A 24,866-nucleotide genomic window follows, 5' to 3' on the forward strand; every position below is an offset into this window, starting at 1 on the left:
AATGGCTACACTGTAGGGATTCCACGAAATGCATCATCTCACATTTGTCTAAATTAAACACCATCTGCCATTTCTCTGCCCAACTTTCCAACTGATCTATGTCCTTCTGGTCCTTTGACAACTTCTTTCGCTGTCTGCAAATTTATTACTAACTTACCAAGAAAACTAAATGCACAAGGTGCAACAAAAAATTCATGCATTCTTCAAACTTGTAATCCACCGAACTGTTCAACATGTGCAGGTACTAAACAGTAAGGCAGAAGGAAATGCTTCTTCTGTTTCCCACCTCATTTATCGTTGGTGTTACTGAAGAGTCTGATGTAAAAATTAAGCTTTGAAGCCTAAAAAACCCTCCAAATATAAAGGTTGATTTGTACCACCAAGTAGAAATGAAACAGGGTATGGGTGTGGGTGACCACCATTTTCAAAAGCATTGACCTTAGAATCAAAAAGTTGATATGTCTTAAACATTCATGCATTTGTGCACACTGTGTATTGTGTTTTGATTACTTTTGGATTACAAATAAGGTGCACTTCATGCTTATGTTACATATTATGCCTAGAACTTTTGATTGGAAAAACCTCTCCCAATGAATATTTAAATAAGGAAACTTGCTTTGCTATCGGTTTCAATTCAAATGTTAGATTCCAAGAATGTGCACACCACTTAAAACAGGGCATTTCTGTACAAGTGCAGTTTCTAGAGAAGCTCATTTGTTAATCATCAGCAGTAAGAATCCTGACTGCTTCCTCTGCCTGAAGCCAGGAGCAGCTATGGTGACCTAATGGTAACCTGGCTGAGATCTGGTCTTGATTGAAAATAAAAAATAGGAAAAAGAAGCAATACCAGTAAAACAATGTAAAAAAGACTGCAGTGAACTCTACTTACAAAATGGTCAAAGAACTGTAAAAGGAACTAGAAAGCAAGCATTTAATTATGAACTGGGCAGCATTAGGTGACACCTTTACTGTGCTACAAGTATTAAGCTAAGCCTCCAAGTCTATTTTACAAGTCAAATGATAGATAATCCAAAAAAACCTCTAAAAAGGCCTTGACAAATTCAACAAATTCAATTTTACCATGGCAATCAGAATGATCTGGATTTAGCAGCTCAAAGTATGAATTGACGTCAGAATTAACAGACTCCAATTGATGTCATACAGATAGTGAATCCAAGAGGCCATTGATTAGTTTGCCAAAGGAAGGGTCAAGTGTGACTTTTCTGAAAAGGACCTGTCCCAGAGGCTCATTGATTTAGACATGGCCTTCACACAAATTAAAGACTTTAGGAAGGGTCTGCTGGACAAGGAAAAAAGGGCCAGACCATTGATACATTTCTTGAGGATAGATATACCCATAGCAACAGGCGAGTGTCCATAACATTCTTTCGAGGTAACCAATGCTATTGCCACAGTCAGCAAAGCTCATTACTCCAACAAAATCTGGACAAATGTGATTTGACACACCTATCCAAGTAGCTATGCAGATTTTGTTGTTACCTTTAAATTATGGGACACCAAGAGACATTGGGCATGTATGTTCAAGAAAAGGTTAGGCTAGATACAAAAATAGAACCAACAAGACAGTACAGCAACACGGCATCATCAGCAAGGGGAGTTATAAGGATGTGCAAAAACACAACACATCAGCATTAACCAAGAAAACGATGATCAAGCTATCTATATTGTTAATCTCACACATCATGTCAATGGTACAAGACCAGAGGAACCTTTACAACCATTGTTACTATATGTCCTGAAAAGGCAGAATGGCATACCCTAAAAAATAAAGGCACCACAGGAGCTATTGTCTACATATAACCTCAAAACATTGTGTTGAATTTGTACATCAGCAAGTGGCAGGCCATGGTACAACTTATTTCTTCCGTATTGCGATGATTCCCTGATTGAGCAGCTGTAACTTTGAAGTGGTGTTGAGTGGTAAAAAGAAACACTGGACACCTCCATCTGGTGATTCTAATTGGCTGCCTTTCACAGAGTGTGTCCCCGCAATGTCAACAAACAGAAGAGCACATTGCTCGAGTCCAGCATTTGCTAAATATAATCTGACAGCAGGTACAAATTCTTCCTGAAACCAGGGTGAAAACAATGGATACGTCATCCGTGGCTTGTTTTGTGATTTGTCCTTCATGGGAAACAAGTTCTTGAAGCAATGTGGATTAGCATAATGCCCAATATATACAAGTGGTAATTTATGAGTGCCTGTGACGTTGACACAAGGGAAAATCGCAGTGCGATCCTTCTGCACTTTATGTCTCAACACCTGCTTTTCCGTGGTGGATGCAAGTGTTTTGTCCGATAGTGCATGCCAAAACAATCCACTTTCATCAGCATTGCACAGTTGCTCATGTTTATAACTTCCGTCATGGATGATGGATTGTAGTTGCTGTCTGTATCCTTCCATGGTACTGTCATCCATGGATTCCTGCTCTCCAAGAACACTGAGGTGCCTAATGCTGTGATAATGTTTGAAACACTGTAACCATCCCAATGATACATGGTGATCGGCCTCACCGGAGTGGAGTTGCTCATGGAAGCTGGCAGCTTTTCTAGTATCATCAGGCCATTTATATGGGAATCCCCTTTTCACGTTGCTGTGAAAACCACAAAAACACAGCTTAGTCGAGTTGCTAATGTTTCTGCTGGCTTTATGGATTTTCTTTTTAAAGCAATTGAAATATCACTTTGTTTGATAACTTTCAAAATCACCGGTCTTGCTTTCCTGATGTCAGACACTGTTGCTATTCCAATGTTGTACTCCTGTGCAATCTTTTCACCATGATCCAGATGCTGGAAAATCTCGCTTTTCTGTTCAATTGTCACTGTTGTCTGCTTTCTCTTCACAGACATGTTAAGTATGTACAACAAACTCGATCATTTATAACAGATTTTTTGGCGGCACGGTGGCACAGTGCTGCCTCACAGCGCCTGAGACCCAGGTTCAATTCCCGACTCAGGCGACTGACTGTGTGGAGTTTGCACGTTCTCCCCGTGTCTGCGTGGGTTTCCTCCGGGTGCTCCGGTTTCCTTCCACAGTCCAAAGATGTGCGGGTCAGGTGAATTGGCCAAGCTAAATTGCCCGTAGTGTTAGGTAAGGGGTAAATGTAGGGGTATGGGGGGGTTGCGCTTCGGCGGGTCAGTGTGGACTTGTTGGGTCGAAGGGCCTGTTTCCACACTGTAAGTAATCTAATCTGATACATACTTGGAACAAAGTCATAGAGGGAATGAAGGCACCACTGATTTTGTCATGCATTTAAATCCTTCAGCATGTCTTTCATTTTTATGTGTTAAAATTATTTTAACACTGCTACAATTCATTAACATCTCTTTGTTGCAATATTTGCACATCTTCAGTGCAGGTATTCCTCATTTGAACAAAAGTTGCGATCATCACAACATTATCAGTAACACGTCTTTGTTGTAACAGTTTTACGGGACCTTCAGATCTTGTTCCAATAATCTGATTTTTGGATAATTGATGTTTGGATAATCGAGGTTCCTCTGTATAATTGATCACTAGTTCTGTGCATCGGAAGAGTATCACTGTGGTGCCAATGGATTAGCTCATCTTCTACCTGGTAGATCCCAACAGTTTGTCAGAGGCAGGATTGCCAGACAGCATAGGTCTCAGTACAGTTACAATTCAGGAGATTAAATCCACACCCACTGTGCTGAACAGATCATTTGCAATGTATGGTCAACAATCTCAAAACCTCAACCCAGACTGGACTGATTAGGCTGTTTTATGGATGATGCAGTGTTTGCATGAGGCCACTCCATTTATCAATCTTCTAAGGAAGTGCAGCACGTACATTCAGGAAAAGCTTCGACTGTGTTATTGGACTCCTGGAGCCAGACAACAGCAGCTGTTTTCCTCTTTTTGTCTGCTCTATTTACATCAAGGGTTTAAAGACCACATTTAAATACATGTAAACAAAGTAAATCTTCAGATACTCCTGTACTACATTCATTACAAATCTAAAACAAACCCAAATGCATGTCTTCCCTTTCTTATCACTAAGGAGAAATTATATTTTTATACAATTTCTACATCGTTCTTCCATTTTAGAACCTGAGCACTCAAACAGCAACATAGTTTGAAGCATCAACATGCTATCTTGGAAAATCAGAGCAACGACATACACAATTTAACATAGAGTATCGATTACTTTTAACACATTCTTGTTATTGGAGGAATGTTTACTCAAACATTCCACCTCTTGAGAAAAGCCACCAAAAGTCAACCTGTATACTGCTATATGAACTTTGAGGTATGGGTCCATCCTGAAACAGTAGATCAGTTCATATTTTACTCAATCTTTCAGAATATCTCAAAACTGTGGAAACCCTTCATTTTGCTGCTCCTACAATCTTGAGGGTCTTAAAACTCATGATTGGTGTTATCAATTAACTTCCAGGTATATTCTTTTAATCATGATTGTATTTAGCTGAATAGCTGTTGCCTCCAACCAAGTTTCTCAATGACATATCAAAAGGTTAATGCCTCATTGGCTGACATTACAGAGATACCTTTAAGGCACATGATCAATGAGAGACCAAGGTACTGCATTTTAGTTATATAATAATATATACAACCATAATAAAATAATACTTACAAATATGGTTTAATTGAAAAAATGTTAAATTCAGATGTGTCAAATAGAAAGTGAAAAAATGCTACCTGTAAGAAAGAGCAGATCTGTTTTGTTAAATCCAACAAACTTTCTTCACCCTGGTGTAAGGCTCGTGTGATAGGATCTGCTCCACAACATCAGCAGGACAGAGCTAGAACCCATCCCATCCATGTTACGATGAACAAAAGAAAACAGTGAAAGAGCTACAGAACCTGAAAATTTCACTTACCTTCGTTTCTGCTGTGGGAGAATGCAAAAGAAAGGAGGGAGTTCGCCCGGGCCTGGGGCTGCAGTTCAATCCACTGAGGGGGTGGCTTGCTTACTCACCAGGCCTTGGCTGAGGAGCTCACCAAATCTCACAAGGCCCTGGGGAAGCAGATTGAAGAAAAAAACCGAGGGAAAGCTGGCCCGGATCTCTGCTATGCTGCAAAAACACAACAGCAGCTGGGAGGTCTGGAGAAAAGGACTGATAGGTTCAAACGTCTGGTCACAGGGGTGGAAGCAGAGGCAGATTCATCCAAGAGTCAGATGGAAGCCCTGGAATCACAGGTCTGTGGTTTGTTGGATCTGGAGGATGACCTTGAGAACCGGGGCAGAATAAAGAACCTTTGTGATGTTGACATGCCAGAGGGGATGGAAGGTGAGTGCCCAGTGGAATTCTTTGAGAGGTGATTCCCAGAATTGCTTAGTTTTGAGGCTGCAAAGGGAAAGATAAAGATTGAGAGAGTCCATTGGGTCACAGCATGGAGGTCACGTATGGACCAGCGCCCCTGCCCAGTCCTGGTATGGTTCCATCATTATAAAGACAAGCAGAGAGTCATGAAAGCTTCCAGAACCCAGGAGAGGGATCCAAGGACGTTGGTGTGCAAGGGCTCCAGGGTCATGTTTCTCTTAGACTTTTCAGCGACAGTGATCCAGAAGAGGAAGTCCTGCGATGACATCAAGAAGGGATTGCGAGAGCATGGCCTCCAGTACTCTTTAAAATATCCAGCAATGCTTTGGATTAATCATAATGGATCCGTATATTTATTTGACTCACTTGGAATTCTGTGGACACTGACTTAAGCCAGACAATTGACTAGGCACAGATAACAGACTTGTTCGGGTTTGTACTTCTTCAGAGAGGTTTTGGTGGCGTCTCCTTTTGTTGGTAATAAGTTGCGGTAAATTATTCTCAGAATGGATAGAGTATTTATCTTTAATTTCTAAGTTACATGATACCAAGAGAGGGGTGAGGTATTTTGTTTTAACTTATTTGTGTATATTACAAATGTTGTTTTTTCTGACTTTTTTTTGCTACTTTATCCTGGGTTGCCTGTGTTTGTGGTGCAAACCTAGCTAGTAGGAATTAAGAGGGCAGTTGGGATGGTTATAGGGTTTTGGGATATGTAGGTGCCCCCTTTCATTGGTCTTGGGGGGAGGTAAATACCTCTAATCAGTGCCTCAGGTGCTTTTTTGTTTTTGCAAGTTTTGTAGGTTTGTTGGTTGTAGTTGTTTTTGTTTATGTAGTTTTTGTGTTTTGTGAAGCTTGGCAATTCGCAATTTGAGTTCTTCCTCTCTGTAGTCTAAATGGTGCTATAGAAGGCTATGGCTAAGGATGTGTTCAAATGGTGCACCTGGAACATTAAGGGGAGTCACTTGCTGGTCAAGAGAAAGGAGGTACTCTTCAGTCTTAAAAGGGAGAGGGTGGATGTTGCCTTATTGCAAGAAACACACCTAGATGAGGCAGAGCATTTGAAACTGCAAAAGAATGGGTATGACCGGGTTGATTTCTCAGCTTTCAATAATAGGAGTAGGGGGAGGCTGTACTTGTTAGGATGAATCTCACATTTAAGTTGTTAGGGTGCATTAAAGACACATACAGGAGATTTGTAATCCTTAAAGCTTTGACAAATGGGGAAGAATACAGGATCTTAAATATTTATTGTCCCCTGGCCCAAGCCCTGAAGTTCTTGAAAGACACCCTTTCTAAACTGATTAATGACACATCTCAGCATATTATTGTAATTGTTGAATAGATCCTATGGTAGACAGATTTCTCTATGCTAGAGGGTTAGATATTTCCTAATCTGCCAGTAAGAAACAGCAGAAGGGTGAGCAGCAACGCTTCCTCGAAACACATCTGAAGGCAGCTGGAAAGGCATACTTTCATAGGCCCTCATTGGCTAAACCGCAGAGGATCACAGCGCTTCAAGCTACACTGAACTCCTTGCACACACAGACAGCTAAGAGGGAGCTTACATTTGCAAAACAAAGGTTGTTTTCAGCATTGGGATAAGTTGGGCAAGTACTTGACAGGAAAAGGAGTGCTCCCCAAGCGACTAACGCGATCAATTTAACCCATGATTCTAAAAGGATTAACGCGGCATTTTGGAAATTTTACTCTGAACTATGCCAATATGAAAGTTGTGAAGATGGGTGGGCTAGGATGGAGTCTTTTTTCAGAATTTGCACCTCCCAGGAGTGACCCCTGAGCAAGAGCCTCTCCTTAATGTCCTACTGTCAGTGCAAGAGTGGCAGGAGGTTATGAGGCAGCTTCAGAATGGAAAGATGCCTGGACCTGATGAACTTCTCAGTGACTTTTATAAGAAATTTATAAATATACTGTCAGGACTAATGCTTAGTATGTTAATGATTCACGCGATCGTGGCCTCCTCCTGCCATCTTTGCAAATTTACAAAAATAAACAAAACTCTCAAATACAAACATTGATGTACAATTAAATCATATATAATAGTCATAATTTAACAAAGAAAAGAGAAAGAAAGAAAACAAAAAAAAGAAAAAAAAAGATACGAAAAAAGAAAGAAAAAAAACCTCAACTTTCTACTAATCTAACCTATAACTAACCAGAGTGTATACCTAAGTCTCTTACATGCTCGGAATGTATCAAATATAATAAAACCCGTATTCGCGCAGGATTCCTCTCCCAAGGGGCCCCGGAGCAGCCCGGTCTGAAATCTTCACTAAATAAAAGCCCTTGTTAGGATAGCCGAAATATCTGCATTTATATAATTCAAAAAGGGCTGCCATATTTTATAAAATAATTCAGTCTTTCGGTGCACCATATTTGTGAGGAAGTCAAGGGGGATATATTCCATAATTAATCTGTGCCAATTTGAAAGTCCAGGGGGGCCCTCAGCCACCCAGTTCACCAAAATATTTTTCCTTGCACAGAAAGAGAGAATAGAAAATAGTCTCTTCCCATGCATATCCAGAGATGAGAGGTTCGAAAAGCCCAAAAGGAGAGATACAGGGTCCACCCTAATTTCCGTTCCTAAAATTTCTGTCAGGGTATTTGCCACTTTAGTCCAGTATCTGCGGATTTTCTGACAAGTCCACAGACAATGTACAAGAGTACCCACCTCTATTTTGCATTTAGGACACATTGGAGATGCTCCTGCCTTAAATTTTGCCAGTCGAGCCGGAGCTATATGGGCCCTATGAAGTATCTTTAGTTGGATAGCCTGAGTTCTGTTACAGATAGCAATTCTTCTAGCATTTTCCCAAATGTCATTCCACATATCCTCAGAGATTTCTAGCCCCAAGTCCTGCTCCCATGTTTTAAGCAGGTCATCCATGTCTCCTGAGACTCCATCATGTAGCAAATGGTATATAGTACTAACGGAGGATGCCCCCGCTGGTCGTAAGACATTATGTTCTCTGTCTGATTTATAAAGACTATCTATTAATGTAGTCTTCCTCTGTATATAATCTCGAACTTGGAAGTATCGAAAGAGATCCCCATTAGGTATTCCGAATTTCAGACGCAGCTGCTCAAAGGACATCAGGATCCCATCTTTAAATAGGTCCCCTAAGCATGAGATGCCCCTGGATCTCCAGAGTTTAAAGGTGGCATCTGTAATCCCCGGTTGGAATCCCCATGCGCCTACTATTGGTGCATGGGGGGATGTTTTATGTGAGTTACCCTCATTTTGCCGCATTATATTCCAGGCCTTAATTGTGTTTAATATTATGGGATTTTTACAGTGGTCTGTAATGATTTTCCTCTTATCTGAAAATAAAAGGTTAATAAGTGGGTATTTTACTTGGGAGGCTTCGATATCCAGCCAAATTGATTGTGGATCAGATGAAACCCAATCAGCTATGTAACTTAGTAGGGAGCTTAACTGATATTTCCTAAAGTCTGGGAAGTCCAGTCCTCCCCTTGCCTGTGGAAGCTGTAGCTTCTTCAGCTTAATAAGGGGCCGTCTATGGTTCCAAATAAAGGAGCCCAACCAGCCATATAATTTACGTAGGGCTAGCCTTGGCAGCATCAGCGGGAGCATTCTCATAGGATATAAGAGACAGGGCAGAACATTCATTTTAATTAATGCTATTCTCCCTAGCCAGGAAATCGGAAGGTCTCTCCATCGCTGGAGGTCCTGCCTTATCCTTTCCATTAATTGTACAAAATTAGCCCTATACAGCTGATCAAATACTGGCGTGATAAAAATACCTAAATATAAGAAGCCCTCCAGGGACCAACGGAAGGGAAAAGGGGATCCGTCCATTAAGTGGGGTATCATAGCCAGACCACCCATTGGCATGGCTTCCGATTTTGAAAAATTAATTTTATAGCCTGAGAATGCACTAAATGTATTAATAACTTGAATTAGATGAGGCACTGACATTAAAGGATTACTGAGGAATAAGAGAACGTCATCTGCATAGAGGGTAATTTTGTGTTTACCTGTACCAATCCTCGGGGCCGTTATATTAGGATCAGTCCGGATGGCTTCTGCTAATGGTTCGATTATCAGTGTAAACAACAATGGTGAGAGAGGACATCCTTGACGGCAGCCCCTACCCACACTGAAGCCATCCGATCTTAACCCATTAGTAATAACAGCTGCTTTGGGGTCATTATACAATGTTGAAACCCATTTGGTAAACACCTGTCCAACGCCAAACCTTTCCAATGTGTAAAATAAATATGACCATTCAACCCTATCAAATGCCTTTTCCGCATCCAATGAAATTACTACTCCTGGTATCTTTCCCTGATGACAGGCTTGGATCATATTCAAGACCCTTCTGATATTATTGGATTATCTGCGGCCCTTAATAAATCCCGTCTGGTCCTCCTTTATAATATATGGCAGTACCCTTCCTAGTCTTAGTGCTAACATTTTTGAGAGAATTTTAAAGTCTACATTTAGTAAGGATATTGGTCTGTAAGATGCACAATCTTCTGGGTCTTTTCCTTTTTTGAGGATAAGAGAAATATTTGCTTCTTTCAGCGTGGGCGGGAGACAGACCTGACTATGCGCAAAATTATACATATCCATAAGTGGGTCAACCAATATTCCTGTAAATTCTTTATAGAATTCAGCTTGAAAACCATCCGGGCCCGGTGCTTTTCCGCTCTGAAGTTGCCTAATTGCCTCAAGTATTTCTTGGACTGTTAAAGGGGTATTTAGGGCCGACACCTGTTCCGGAGTCAGGCCCGGGAAGGTCAAATTTTTAAAAAATGACTGCATCCTCCTAATCCTATCTTCACAATCCTGCGATCTATATAGTTCAGAATAAAATTCTTTAAAGGTCGCATTGATCTTTTTATGATCATGAGTCAGGGTACCTGTACTTTCCTTGATGGTCGGAATAGTTTGAGGGGCTTTCTTTTTCTTTGCAAGAAATGCTAAGTATCTACCCGGTTTGTCGCCATATTCATATAATCTTTGTTTCGCAAATAATATTTCCCTTTTAGCCGTTTGAGTAAGCGCGGTGTTTAAAGCTGTCCTAAGAGCTGTAATCCTCTGCAATTTTGTGATAGAAGGTCTATCAGCATATGCTGTTTCGGCTGCTTTTAGGCGAGCTTCGAGCAGACGCTGTTGCTCTCCCTTCATTTTCCTCTGGGTCGCTGAATAGGAGATGATCAAACCTCGTGCATAAGCTTTGATGGTCTCCCACATCATTGACGGATTGCTAGCCGTACCAGTATTAATTTCTAAAAAAGTTTTAAGTTCTTGGGAGAAGTACTTTACAAATTTGCTATCTTTTATCAGGAAGGGGTCCATACGCCAATGCCGAGCGGATGTCCCATTGTTCTTTACCTTAGTTTCCATGTATACAGCGGCATGGTCAGAGATTGCTATAGTACCTATTTTACAGGTTGCTATAGAGTTTAGAAAAATCAATGGGGCAAAAAACATATCAATTCTTGTGTGACATTTATGTGGATTAGAGTAGAAAGAAAAATCTCTACCCTGTGGATGGAGACATCTCCATACATCTACCAATCCTAATTCTTTATTCAGGTCCGCCAGTTGTCTCGATCTGGGAGATACTCCAGCGGCACTCTTGGGAATCCTGTCTATTTCCGGATCCATAATACAATTAAAGTCTCCCCCTATAATTGTATGACGGGCACCAAAGGCCATCAGTTTTGAAAAAGCTTCCGTTATGAATTTAAAGGGGTGTGCCGGGGGGCAGTATACATTTAAGATCCCATATTCCTCTCCATTTATGAGGGCTTTAATCAAAATATATCGTCCAGATTCGTCTTTTATCTGATTTAGAATTTTCAAAGGGAAGTTCTTCCGGACAAGGATAACGACTCCCCTGCTTTTTGAATTAAAAGAGGAAAAAAAGGCCTGATCAAATCCGCCCTGTCGTAATTTTAAGTGTTCTTTATCCGACAGGTGTGTCTCCTGTAGGAGAGCTATATCAACTCTCTCCTTCTTAAGATTTGATAATATTTTCTTCCTTTTAACTGGCGAATTACTCTCCCTGACATTCCAGGTGCACCACTTAACCGACTGTTCAGCCATAATCATCTGGACAGATCCGAGACCCCTTGGGAGGGGAAACCCTATCTAGAACATCCCGAGCATGGAGCATACAAGATTTACAAAAGTAAAGATTCTCTGATACACTCAAAACAATATAACAAAAAACTCTTTCTAAGTATAAAAAATATAAAACATTCCGAATTGGAGATTTTCTCCCTTGTTCCCAGGGAGCGTCACTTCCTCTCCCACAGTCCATCTTACCCTCTTCCAACCAGTGCCCCACCCTTGACCCAGGTGTTCCTCAATAAAATGAGGAGAATTCAAATATAATATAAAGCTAGAGTTAACAGTGAACACCCCACCCCCACCCACACCCACACCCACATCTAAATATATTTGGGAATATTAATACCATATATAACTATAAGATTACAATCTCAACATGTAATACTTAAATATAATACCACAAAATAACAGGGGAAAGAAAAACAACCCCACTCCTAAAAACAAAAGTAAAATAGAATAAGGTAACCACCTCTCCCCATCAACATTAACCAAACGCCCCAACATATATATATATATACACATACACACATAGGGGGAAAGATAAGAAAAGATGAAGGGATGTAAACCAAAATAATGGGAAAGGCAGACCAGCGTCCACAATCTCTTACAGTTTATTTAAGAGAGTCCAAGAATTCCTTAGCCTTCTCCGGTGATCCGAAGTTATATATGGATCCTTCGTGGCTAAGGCGTAGCGTCGCTGGATATCGTAAGGAGTACTGGATATTTAAGTTCCTTAAACGCTTCTTCGCCTCATCGAATGCCTTCCTCTTTCGGACCAAAGCTGGGGAGAAGTCCTGGAACAGCATGATCCTGGATCCTTTGTGGGTCATAGCTTGGGGATCTTTTCCCAGATTTCTTGAGGCTTCCAGGAGCATCTGCCTCTCCCTATAGCTCTGCAGCTGGAACAGGACCGGGCGTGGGCGCTGGGTTGAGCCGGGCCCACGTACTGTGACCCGGTAGGCCCATTCTACCCTTACCTGGCCTGATCCAGCAGGCAGATTTAAAAGTTGTGGCAGCCAATGCTCTAAGAATGCTGTCAGCTGACCTCCCTCTTCCTGCTCGGGCAGGCCCAACAACCGAATATTTTTTCTACGACATCGATTTTCGAGGTCATCAATGTGGTTTTCTAGGTTCTGGACTCGATTCTCGAGAAAACGGATGTGGTCGGCTGTTGATTTTATCCCAGTCTCTGAGGCTGCGGCCTTCGACTCCACCTCTCTGACTCGGCACTCCAATTTCTGAATGTCTCTGCCCTGCTTCTGCAGCTCGGCTGATAGTGCTTCTCTGCTCTGCCGAGACTCATCGATAAAAGCATCAATCTTCGCCTCCCACCTGGCAAACATCTCCTCAAAGCTCATCTTCATTGGTAAATCTCCTGAAGTAGCTGAAGACACCTTTGTTGCAGATGAAGAGGGAGAGGGTGGGGGAGGGGTCCCTGCTTTCTTAGAGCCGCCTGTTCCCTTCCCTTTACTCATTTTCCAGCTAGTATTAGACTATTTAAATGTACTAATAGGTAACTATTTAAGGTTAACAACTATTATAAATGGTTTAGTGAGTGTGGTGGGGGTGGATAGCCCACTTTTCCCAAGTTTTGGGTAGAGCACTGTGGACTCAGTCTTGCTGGGTCGCCGCCATCTTGGATCCCCCCTCCTGCCATCTTTAAGAGAGGCAAACATTCTGGATGTAGGTTTGCTCGCTGAGCTGCAAGATTCATTTCCAGATGTTTCATCACCCTGCTAGGTAACATCTTCAGTGGGCCTCTGGGTGAAGCGCTGATGATGATTCCTGCTTTCTATTTATATGTTTGGGTTTCTTTGGGTTGGTGATGTCATTTCCTGTGGTGATAGAGAACACGCAATCGAGTTAGACACCATCTACCACTCCCTAAGAAAAAGAACAGGAAATGACATCACCACAGGAAATGACATAACCAACCCAAAGAAACCCAATCATCAGCAGTGCTTCGCCCAGAGGCTCACTGAAGATGTTACCTAGTAGGGTAATGAAACGTCTGGAAATGAACCTTCCAGCTCAGTGAGCAAACCTACATCCGGAACTTTAACCTGAGCTACAAATCTCCTCAAAACTCGCTAAGAGGCAAATATCTCTCTTATCCGCAAAAAAGGGCGGGCCCTGAGGATTGTGCTTCCTTTAGGCCTATCTCACTTCTGAGTGTCGATTTCAAAATCCTCTTTCAGACTCTTGCCCTAAAACTAGAACTTGTGCTGCCCTCCAATTTAAAGAGAATCAGACAGGGTTTATAAGTGGTTGTAGATCGAGGAACAATGTCAGGAGGTTACTTAATATGATCCAAGTATATCAATGGCAATAGGTAAAGGGATTAGTGATCTCTCTGGATGCGGAGAAGGCATTTGACTGGGTTGAGTGGCCATAGCTTTTTTATACTTTAAAGTAATTTGGCCTGGTTGAGATCTTTATTAAATGGGTAAAGATTTTGTAAAGGGACCTTGTTGCTGTGGTTCTCGTCAATGGTGTGTGGCCAAGAAATTTCAATGTTCATAAGGATAGTCAACAGTGTTTCCCTTATCATTGTTGCTTTTCACATTGGGGATTGAACCACTGACAGAGGCAATACATAGGATCCCAATATATCTGCTCCAGAAGTGGGCAGAAAGTACATAACATTGCATTGTATGTCAATGACGTTCTTGTCTTCATATCAAACCCAACAGTTTTGGGTGCCTCATCTGATACAATGCATTAATTCACTTGGTAGTTTTTCAGGTTACAAGATCAACTTTGCAAAATCAGAGGCCATGCCCATGAGTGGTCTCCCAAAAAGGCCTGGTTCTGAGGACGAACCTCGATTTCCATTTAAATGGTCACAGGAGTGCTTTCTCTGCTTAGGTATATTCATTACTCCCGTCTTTGATCAGCTATTTAAAACCAATTTTGCCCATTTATTCAACAGAATCAAACAAGACCTTCAAAGATTTGTAAGGGAGTGTTGCTGAACAAAGAGACCTTAGAGTGCAGGTTCATAGCTCCTTGAAAGTGGAGTCACAGGTAGATAGGATAGTGAAGAAGGTATTTGGTATGCTTTCCTTTATCAGTCAGAGTATCGAGTACAGGAGTTGGGAGGTCATGTTGCGGCTGTACAGGACATTGGTTAGGCCACTGTTGGAATATTGCATGCAATTCTGATCTCCTTCCTACTGAAAAGATGCAGTGAAAGGGTTCAGAAAAGATTGATAAGGATGTTGCTAGGGTTGGAGGACTTGAGCTGTAGGGAAAGGTTGACTAGGCTAGTGCCGTTTTCCCTGGAGTCTCGGAGGCTGAGGGGTGACCTTTTAGAGGTTTACAAAATTATGAGAGGCATGGATAGGGTAAATAGGCAAAGTCTTTTCCTTGGGGTGGGTGAGTACAGCACTAGAGGGCATAGGTTTAGGATGAAAGGGGAAAGCTATAAAAGAGACCTAAGGGGCAACTTTTCACACTAAGGATGGTACGTGTATGGAATGATCTGCCAGAGGAAGTGGTGGACGCTAATACGATTGCAACATTTAAAAGAAATTTGGATGGGTATATGAAAAGGAAGGGTTTGGAGGGATATGGACCGGGCGCAGGCAGATGGGACTAGATTGGGTTGGTTTATCTGGTCGGCATGGATGGGTTGGACCGAAGGGTCTGTTTTTGTGCTGTACATCTCTATGAATCTATGGGAGTCACTTTCGATTTTTTGGCTGGGTCAGAAAGCCTTCATTAAAATGAGCATTCTGCCCTGCCTGCTGTATCCTGTGCAACTGCTTCCTCTGTTTTTGACTCAGCAAACATTTAGAAGACTGAACGGCTGGTTCAGTTCCTTTATCTGATATTGCAAGCGACCCCTTATTAAATTGACCAAACTGCAGCTACCCCACAATCTGGGAGGAGTGGACCTCCCAGATATCAAAAATAATCAACTAAGCTTGTTGCTATCTTACGTGAATGACTGGGCTCAGGGGGACCGTCACTCACTATGGTTGGACATTGAAGCATCTCAGGCCAGATGCCCCTTACTAGCTTGCTGTTCTTGGACAAAATGAGGACAGTTAAGGAATATTTCCGTAGCCCAATAGTTATTAATGCCATTAAAGCATGGAGGGCAATGCTTCAGAGTGAAGAAAATATTGCCAAAAAGTCATTTTACACCCATAGTTGGTATGCTAGGTTTTCAGCTGGGGATGATGGACTCAGGGTTTAAACTATGGGCAGCGAGGGCTGTGTCTTGCCTGGGTGACTGCTTCAAAGGGGATATACTGATGTCTTTTGACCAGTTGGCTCAGAAATACAAGTTGCCAGTTGGGACCTCTTCCATTTTTTTCAAATTAGAAATTTCATACAAAAAGAGATCACACTTCTACTGATTTGTATAGATCTGACACAGAGAAGAGGGTGCTGAGTGCTGAGAACACACTTTCTGTCAGCAATGTCTATTATCTATTGGGAGAGGGCCCCTCGGATGAGTCCAAATGGCTCTGCGAGGTATGTGAAAGAGAATTGGATGTTGAGATCTCTTCTGAGTATGGGAGGATATCTGGGAAAATACAAAGAGGATCTCAATTTGCAACAGGGCCCATGCCTTGCAATTGAAGATTCTCTACAGGGTCCACTTGGCCCCAGACCACCTTTCAAAATTTAAAGTGGGATTATCTTCAATGTGTCCTAAATGCAAAGTGAGCATGGGCATGCTCACTCATTGTCTCTGGTTCTGGGTTAGGCTGCGGGCAGACTGGAGCAATGTGGTAGACAGAGTAGAGAGGGTCCTTGGGCATTGAGGTGGAGATGGACCCTGTATCTCTTCTTCTTGCTCTTGATAATCCACTTCCATTAAATGCACACAAAAAAGGTTTTTCAGTATTCTCACTATTTGTGCAAGAAAGAACATTCTGTTAGAATGAGTGTCTGAACCCCTCCCCCCCCTCCTCCCCCCACCGGCTTTGGGCTGGCCTTGGACTTTCTTACAAGTATGGTGCAGCATAAAAGTGAGACTTTTTATAAGATGTGGTGGCCGTTTTTGGACTACTTGGGTATAGATTTATCTACCATACTAAAAAGGGTCTTTATATAGCCATAATGATTCTGTTTAATGAACCTGGTATCCAGAGAGGAGGAACTACGAACACATGAATATGTATAAATTTATGCTCTCGATACTCGAAGGCTATTACTTTGTTTCGTTGAGCTGTATTATTATTACTGTCATAATTCATTAGTTATGAAATTAATTAATTTCTTTGTATTGTTTTTGAATTGCTTTGCTTTGTATTTGTTGTAATATCCAAAAAGTTTATTTTTTCAATAAAAATATAACTACAATAAAGAAGTACCTGAGAAGATTCATGATTTTTTAATAAAGTCTGTATTGTGATTTGTTCATTATAATGATCCATGCCCTTAGCTAAGCTGTTCCACTGCAGCTGCAATGCCAGTATCTACCCAGCAATGCATAGAATTACCCAGCTATGTCCTGCACACCAAAGAAGAACAAATCTAACCCAGTCAGTTACTGTCCCATCAGTCTACTCTCAATCATCAGCAAAGATGAAAGAAGTAGTCAACTATGCTAGCATTTAAACAGCAAAAATAGGTTATGCAGAGACCAATCAGCTCCTGACCTCATTACAGCCTTGGCCTAAACATGGACCAAAGAACTGAAATTAGTGATGAGGTAAGAATGACTGCCCTTGCCATCACGGCAGTATTTGATTGAGTATGACATCAAGGAACCTCAGTAAAAATAAGGTCAATTGAATCAGGGTGAAATTTCTCCACCAGTTGGAGTGATACCTAATACAAATCTGGATGCTTGTGGCTGTTGGAGGTTAACTATCTCAGGATATCACTGCAGGAGTGACTCAGAAAAGTGTCCAAGGGCTAGCCATCTTCAGTTGCTTCATCAGCGACACTCTTTTCATCATAAGGGTGTTTGCTGATGATTGTACTATTCATGGTTCCTCAGATACTGAGACATGTCCACATGGATCAATACCTCTAGCGTGCTGCTGTAGCACAGTGGTTAGCACTGCTGCCCCACAGTGCCAGGGACTTGGATTCAATTCCAACTTTGAGTTGCTGTCTGTGTGGAGTTTGCATGTTCTCCCCATGCCTGTGCAGGTTTCCTCTGGGTGCTCCAGTTTCCTCCCACAGTTCAAAGGTGTGTAGGTTAGGCGGATTGGCCATATAGCGTTCCAAGAGATAGGGTTGGTGGCTACATTTGTGTGGGATACTCTTTGGATGATCAGTGCAGACTTGACGGGCATAGTCAGACTTGATGATCCCTCCACATGGCAGGGATTCTATATTCAAAAATAGATATTGTAACTACATCCACTTGACAGTTAGTGGTATCACCATTGCTGAATCTCCCGTTATCAAAATTCTGTTAACTGAACTGGACCTGCTATGTAAATGCAATGGCTACAAGAGCAGGCCAGAGGCTAGAGATTCGGCAACAAGTAACTCACCTCCTGTCTCCCCAAGACAGTCCACCGTCTGCAAGGCGCAAAGTGTGATGGAGTACTCTTCACCTGACTGGATGACCATGCAGAACAAATAATTTGACACCTTATCCATCACCTTCAGCATTCTATCCTTCCACAGTTAGAAGCAATGTCTACCAGCTACAAGATGCAATGGAGCAACTTACCAAGGCTCGTTCACCAGCACCTTTCAAACGGTAACTTCTGTCAGCCAGAAGGATGAGGGCAAGAGTTGAATGAGTATTCAGAACTCTCCCAAAACCACCAGCAGCACCACCTCCTGAAAACAGGACCGGAATAATTCACCACCTACGTCCCCAAAGCAATTAATAAATGCGAATCCGGCAAGTATTATCCACATTTCGAAGAGGATTTTTAAAAAGATGGTCAAATAATTTTGCCCGAAAGACTTAAGACCACGTGAGCACTTTTTAAACTGTGTTTTAGTGCTCCTCAGCGCGATCCAAGTGTATGTGATCATAGAATTTACTTCTTTCCGTGATAATAAGCCAGTTTATCATTCGTTGAAGCGATATTCCTTAAAAAAAGAAGTCTGTTGGCATCTTGCTGCTCCGCGCGGTGATTGACGTATCTACACTATTCCCTTTAGATGGCGTTCATACGTCAACTGGCCCACAGTGACCTGTCTTGGAATTTGTGTTCTGTTCTTTAACCTTCAGCAAATATTGTGTTATTTTAACACCCTTCCTTTCCACAGACATGATGCATAAAGGGTGCTGCCTAGCGATTTAGATAATTTTGACTAACAATGATGCTCGCATTCTGATTACGAGCGGTCCCTTTTCAAATTGCTTAGATTAATTCATTCGAATGATTTAGTATTTTAGGTCAATATTTTAATATCTAGATGCTCGGTCTCCTCATTTTCTTTCTTCACTTACCAAATGTAATCTGTGTGGAAACAACATCCAGTAAATGTGTGTGTTAAAAATTAAATGATATAGATTATCCGACAAAGCGTTTTATTTGGGAATAGAGGAAGCATTACACTAACGTTATCACATATAGAAAGGACTGGCTGCAAAAGAACGGAAACAGTAGGTTTGACACAGCAACATAATTTCGTCTCCCCCTCGAACAAAAATGCCAATTATGCGAAATATCTGAGTAAACTAGTTAGGCCATTAAAGGCTGCAGAGGGATAGATCAGTCAGAAAACCGAACCCAAATTTATCATTCAAACAATTCATAGAATACTCAGACAACCAAGGAATTACAATAGGTGAATCTGGAGATGCATTTAAATTTTTTAAAAGGTGAAAAGTCCGTAAACAAATTTTGTATTTCGGGTGGATTTCATTTCATTAAACAACACGGTAATGGTTCATTCAGCGTCTGTGTTTGTGTATCAGTTACAGTAAGCAAAGGGAATACATGCTCACTAAGAATGACAGGCAGCCAGTCTGAAGCTCCACCGTTACTGTTAATTGTATCTATTCTTCCTCCATGAATGTTGTTACAATGCGCATTTGAAAGAGGAAAACTGATCTCGAAACTGCATGCAAAATCTTCCTGGGAAGTATACTGCATAGCTACTCCCATCAGTGTGATAAAAGTATAAAGCCACTTCCATGATTTGCATTCACGTTTTTATCAAATGTATTAACGAACATAAACAGTAACAGCCTAGTCAAAAATCACACAACAGAGCAACCTATGTTTCCTTTAACGGAGAAAGAGATTCCAAAGTGCTTTGCAGAGGGATAATGAAGACGATGACACCAGAATTAATCAGCATTTTGAATGATTCCGCTTCTCAAGTTAAATAACAGTGCTTATCGATTGCATATATACAGTACAGAAGGATTGCAAAGTTGCCGATGTTCTGGTCCCTGTATCCCCAGAGATGTTGTAATGTTGTGGACAGTCTGATTTGTGGGAGTTGTATAGTTCGTTTCGCACTTCCTCTCCCCCCCCCCCCCCCCTTTCTCTCTTTGGGTTACTTACGTGTATACAGCAGCGACAAACTGAAGCTCCTTTCATCTTCACGGTGGCGGGCGTTATCTCATGTAAACCGCTTACAATCAGTTTGTTGGCGTCACCCGGGCACTGCCATGACGATGACAGCATAAGAATGACAGATTAGAATGGTGATCCTTCCCAGACCCTCAGTGCTTCCGAGAGCAGTGCTCACATCAGAAGGTCAATTGCATCTCGCTTTTTTTTCCACCCTTCAACATCCCCCCACCCCCCCCCCCCCCCCCCCCCCCCCTCACCCTCACTCCCCCAGCCCCGTGTTCCCTCGAACTGTGTGTCCTCCTTGCTTTGAGTAGTTCCTCTGCTGGCTCTGATCCCCGATCTTCGCACAATGGAATCAAGGAAAGAGATGCTGCTGTTGCTGGAGCGAGGTCAGCACGGTAATCTTGTCAGCAGGAGGGTGTCGAATTTGTCAGAGCCAGCTGGGAGCCCAGTCATCGAGTCCCGTGAAAACGTGATCCCGCGGAATTGCTTGAGCCCTGGGTCTGCGCCTGTGACACTGGAGAGTGGGGACGAGGAGACCGACGGTAGCACTCGGATGAGACCCGCTTCAAGGCTCCTTGCCCCGGACAAGTCATCATCTGATGGCTGCTCAGCGAAGGGGAAATGTCTCTCTGTCCAAAACAGTCCGGAAACGGAGTCAGATTATTATGATGAGATAGATGTCAGTTGCACTCCAAATTGTGTGCCGGGAAATCAAGATTACCACGGAAACAAAGGTACTGACCAATTTTGATTGCAATACCATTTACTTTACATCCTGGAGTTCATGTTAAAGTTGTTCTTAAAGTAAGTAACGATTGCTTAATTTATCTCTTAGACCAATTAGATCTCACTCATCTTTCGTGACAAATGCCAAAGTGTAGGCATAATCGAGGCATACATTAATAGCTTTTAATTTGTATTGTAGAATTAAATTTTTCATGTTATTTAAATGGGGCAATTTCATGATTTGCATTTTTCACCATTAAAACCCAACTAAACTTTTCATTTAAAATAAAACCCTGCAAATCAAGTGTTTAAAGAACAAGAAACTCGTTGCCGATTTTTACTTTGGTTTCTTGATGGATTTCCGAAACTCGTTCAAGGACCGTAAAGTGATTATTGAGTCCCAAGTTCTGAGGAGTTAACACCTTTGGAGGGTTTAGATTGTCACTTTCGAAGGGTCTTCTTGGCGCCAGGTCGGTAATAGGTACCTCAGGATGAGCTTCAATGAGAGCCGGCGAATATGAAAGCATCTCAGTCTGCCAGCAGCCGGCATGCACTTTATAGTCTTGTTCAAGCCGGGAGGAGACTACAGAGAGAGAGAGAGAGAGAGAAAAGCTGAGAAAAAGGGGAGTCCATTTCAAACGAGCTGGGGAATTTCTCCCATACTTTATGGAGCCAGTTTGTGCCACGGGATATCCAAGAGTAGGTTGTTTAGAGAAGGTGCCTGTTTCTCAGTAAATAACAGCCAAAAAGGCCAATCGGGGCACAAAGGGCGCTTTATCTGTGACACTGTGCACAGGTATGGTGAATACATATATTGACGGCATCAAAGATATATTTTAAACTTTCAAGTCCGAAATACAATGCAAATTTCAGAATTTTGAGACATAAGTCAAATGAATTTTGTGTAGAGTGCTGAGAGCGTTAAAATGAACAAAACAACATGTGGAATCATGGAAGGAGATAGGTCTCTGAGTAGCAATTTTCCTCTTTTTCACTGAACTTATGTTGTTGCATTCAATGCCTCACTTGGTAACACTTCTAGATGTGATTCTGATTTCAGGGCAACCCTCCGATCCGATCGGCACTAACGGCGGGGCAGAGATTCCCAAAGTGTCCGGCTCTCAGGGCCTGATAGGCGGCGGTGGAGCTGACCAGATGCGCCGATACCGAACCGCTTTCACCCGAGAGCAGATCGCCAGGCTGGAAAAGGAATTCTACCGGGAAAACTATGTTTCCAGGCCCAGGAGATGCGAGTTAGCAGCGGCGTTAAATTTACCGGAAACCACTATCAAGGTGAACGGGAGGCGGAGTAGGATGAAATGCCTGGGCCGATAACTAATCGTAAACAATAAGATCAGAAGATGCATGAGAAATGCAGTTGGCAGTTGCTGGAAACGATGTGGTCCACATAAGACAATAAAGCAGGAGTATAGAAAAACGCGAAAAGCCCTGAGTTTAATCTTGCTATCAGTAGCAAAATAAACAGTCGACAAAGAAAACGACCTTATGTTTGGTACCCCTGATGAAAATAAATACTATTTATGCATCTTATTGAAATATCGAGTGTTAGTTACTGGATACTTAAATAGTAATGACCATCAGTTAGTTCATGTGGAGTGGGTTAGGGCAAAACGAAACCCTGAACACAAAATATATTCATGTAATGAAACGAAAGGATTTTCATTCCAAATGCAGAGTGAGCAATGCTTACGTTAAAATCCAGGCATCTGGCGTTCCGAGAGAGGTGGCATTGCGGCAAACCTTCATCACCTTAGTTTAATCTGTTGCATTGATGCAACAACGTTTATGAAACCACTGTACACAGGTGCCCCCTCTAAATATTATTAAAATTCACACAATACCAAGTTTTTGGTCCAACGGGTTGATATGGAAGCACTAGCTTTCGGAGCGCTGCTTCATCAGAGTGAGGACAAGTCCCTCACATTTTCATCTTTGTGAGTTATTGGAATAACATTCTGTTTCATTGGCGTTATTTTGCTCTTGCTGTTCTGTGCCCTTTTCATTTCAAGAAGCAATGCTATTAAAAGAAGTCTTTGCTAGCCTTTTGATTTTACTGTGAGCAACATTCCCTTGCAAATGGTGGGTATTGGGGAATTGTAGTGTTGTAGGTAAAGAGTAACCCACCAACTTTGAATGGGTTAACGTCAATGGGAGTCGGGTCGCTTGAGGGGTTTCTCAGCACCGATATGTAGGTATCTATATAATATGTATATAATATCTATACATGTGTATATGTAAGCAGATGTATCATATGCAGTGCATGAACCATTGACAAAAGGTGGGATTGATTTTCATGTTATTGTCACGATTGTCGTAAAGTCTATTGCACTGTTTGCTTTGGGTTTTGCAGAGTATATTTATAAACCGATTGAAAATCGACAAAAATAAAATGTCAGTGTGCCAAAAAAAGGCACTAGGAAAAGCTGGACTATAAATGTTCAAAGCTGAAGGGCCCAGTATCACAGTGAAAAGATCTGGAGTGATTACGTTGTGCTCACTTCGCTTGCAATAAGTAGCCTTGTTCAATCTGAAATAACATGCCCCTCTATCCCCAAGGGCTCAACCCCGCTTTGATTTGCAAAATTAATTTGCAGTTGAAAAAATACTCGAAAATAGGTGTCATTCTCCCTCAATGTCATCAAGTTGGGAGATACCTTGTGACAATAGAAAACATGGCTTGTTTTACAACCCAAGTGCAATGTTTTCTGAAATAACACACTTCTGACTTTCTTTTTTTTAAGGTATGGTTCCAAAATCGCAGAATGAAGGACAAGAGGCAGCGTCTGGCCATGACCTGGCCTCACCCAGCCGATCCTACTTTCTATACATACATGATGAGTCACGCTGCAGCCACTGGCAACCTGCCCTATCCCTTCCCATCCCATGTACCTCTTCACTACTATCCTCACATGGGCATGTCTGCAGCGTCTGCATCAGCGAGCAGCCCCTTCAGCACCCCTTTGAGACCCCTGGACACCTTCAGAGTTCTTTCTCACCCCTACCCGCGTCCCGAATTGCTGTGTGCATTTAGGCACCCGTCCCTCTACCCTTCGACCACTAACCATGGGATTGGCAGCACCGGCAGCACCCCTTGCTCATGCCTAACGTGCCACAGCAGTCAGTCGAATGGGGTGGTCCAAAGAGCTGCTGGGACAGACTTCACGTGTGCGTCAACCACCAGAACTGACACATTCCTCACCTTCACACCTTCCGTGTTGAGCAAGGCTGCTGCGGTGTCCCTGGACCAGAGGGAAGAAGTCCCTTTAACGAGATAAGGCAACATCCTCCAGCATGCTTTAAAAAAAATACACCTTCCAAATGTGCACACATCTCTTTCTCTGGAGAGAAGGGTTTGGACACTAGTGGAAATATCGGCTCGCTGGATGTCTAGACCTTGTTTCAAAATCTCCATCACATATCTGCAGGACTCCATCTCACACTTCTAACCCATAGAGTGGATTGTAAGACTTCTTTCCTTCGTTATCTGCCAAATATGTCCTATGCTGATGAGAGTATTCTAGTCGTGTGCGTGCATTGTTGAGGTTTTAATAGTAATTGTATGATAATATCCTCATCATAGAAATTTGGTGTTCAAACGTTAACAAGCCACAATGGGATGGGATTATGTGATGGGGAACTGAGCGACTCCACCTCAGTATCATGTTTGGAGACTGAAAAATAGGCGTTTTTATTTGCTATAGTAACTGGCGTTTAAAAATTTGCTGATTGGTTTGCGTCGGTGAAAGTCGCCAAATCTCCCGAGGACAGGGAGGTCTGTACAGTTCTGGAAACACAAGGCGACATTGAAGTAATTGTGTGGAGAGTTTCATTGGGCGAATAAGTATCTTGTAAAGTAAACCGATTAATGCATTTGTTCACATGCGGTTGTCTTCCAAGTTTTCAAAGCTGAAACTTGCCAAGGCTGATACGCTCTGGAATTGGAAAATAAAGAATTGCAAGGAGCATTGTTTTCTGTGTTTGCTTTATCCCAGGCTCTGAATGGGCTAAATTGAATTTCTCTAGAGTCCCTTGCTCTGCATTACCGCACATGGTAAAGTGAACAAAATTTGAAAATAGGTTTATCACGGTCACGATTGATAATTTGATTTGCAAGTTCAGAATAAAAAGGTATGTTTTTAAAAGCAACTTGGGGTTCGTTTAGCATTGTATTATGTTCGATTAAGATTTTATTGTATTAA

General features: G+C 42.1%; 1 protein-coding gene across 2 annotated transcripts; it reads left to right on the forward strand.

The window, feature by feature from the left end:
* Positions 1-20,266: 20,266 nt before the first annotated feature.
* Positions 20,267-23,942, forward strand: evx1 (even-skipped homeobox 1). 2 transcript variants are annotated; one of them, XM_060825358.1, is made up of 3 exons: positions 20,267-20,655; positions 21,702-21,939; positions 23,409-23,942. In XM_060825358.1, exons 1-3 carry the CDS (start codon positions 20,267-20,269, stop codon positions 23,940-23,942), a joined length of 1,161 nt encoding a protein of 386 aa, XP_060681341.1. The 2 variants fall into 2 exon arrangements, with proteins under 2 accessions (XP_060681341.1, XP_060681342.1); XM_060825359.1 differs by having other exon boundaries at positions 20,267-20,654; positions 21,707-21,939.
* The last annotated feature ends 924 nt before the right edge of the window (positions 23,943-24,866 follow it).

This window comes from Hemiscyllium ocellatum, chromosome 5 (genome assembly GCF_020745735.1).
Source record: "Hemiscyllium ocellatum isolate sHemOce1 chromosome 5, sHemOce1.pat.X.cur, whole genome shotgun sequence".
In the NCBI taxonomy this organism is placed as follows: Eukaryota; Metazoa; Chordata; class Chondrichthyes; order Orectolobiformes; family Hemiscylliidae; genus Hemiscyllium; species Hemiscyllium ocellatum.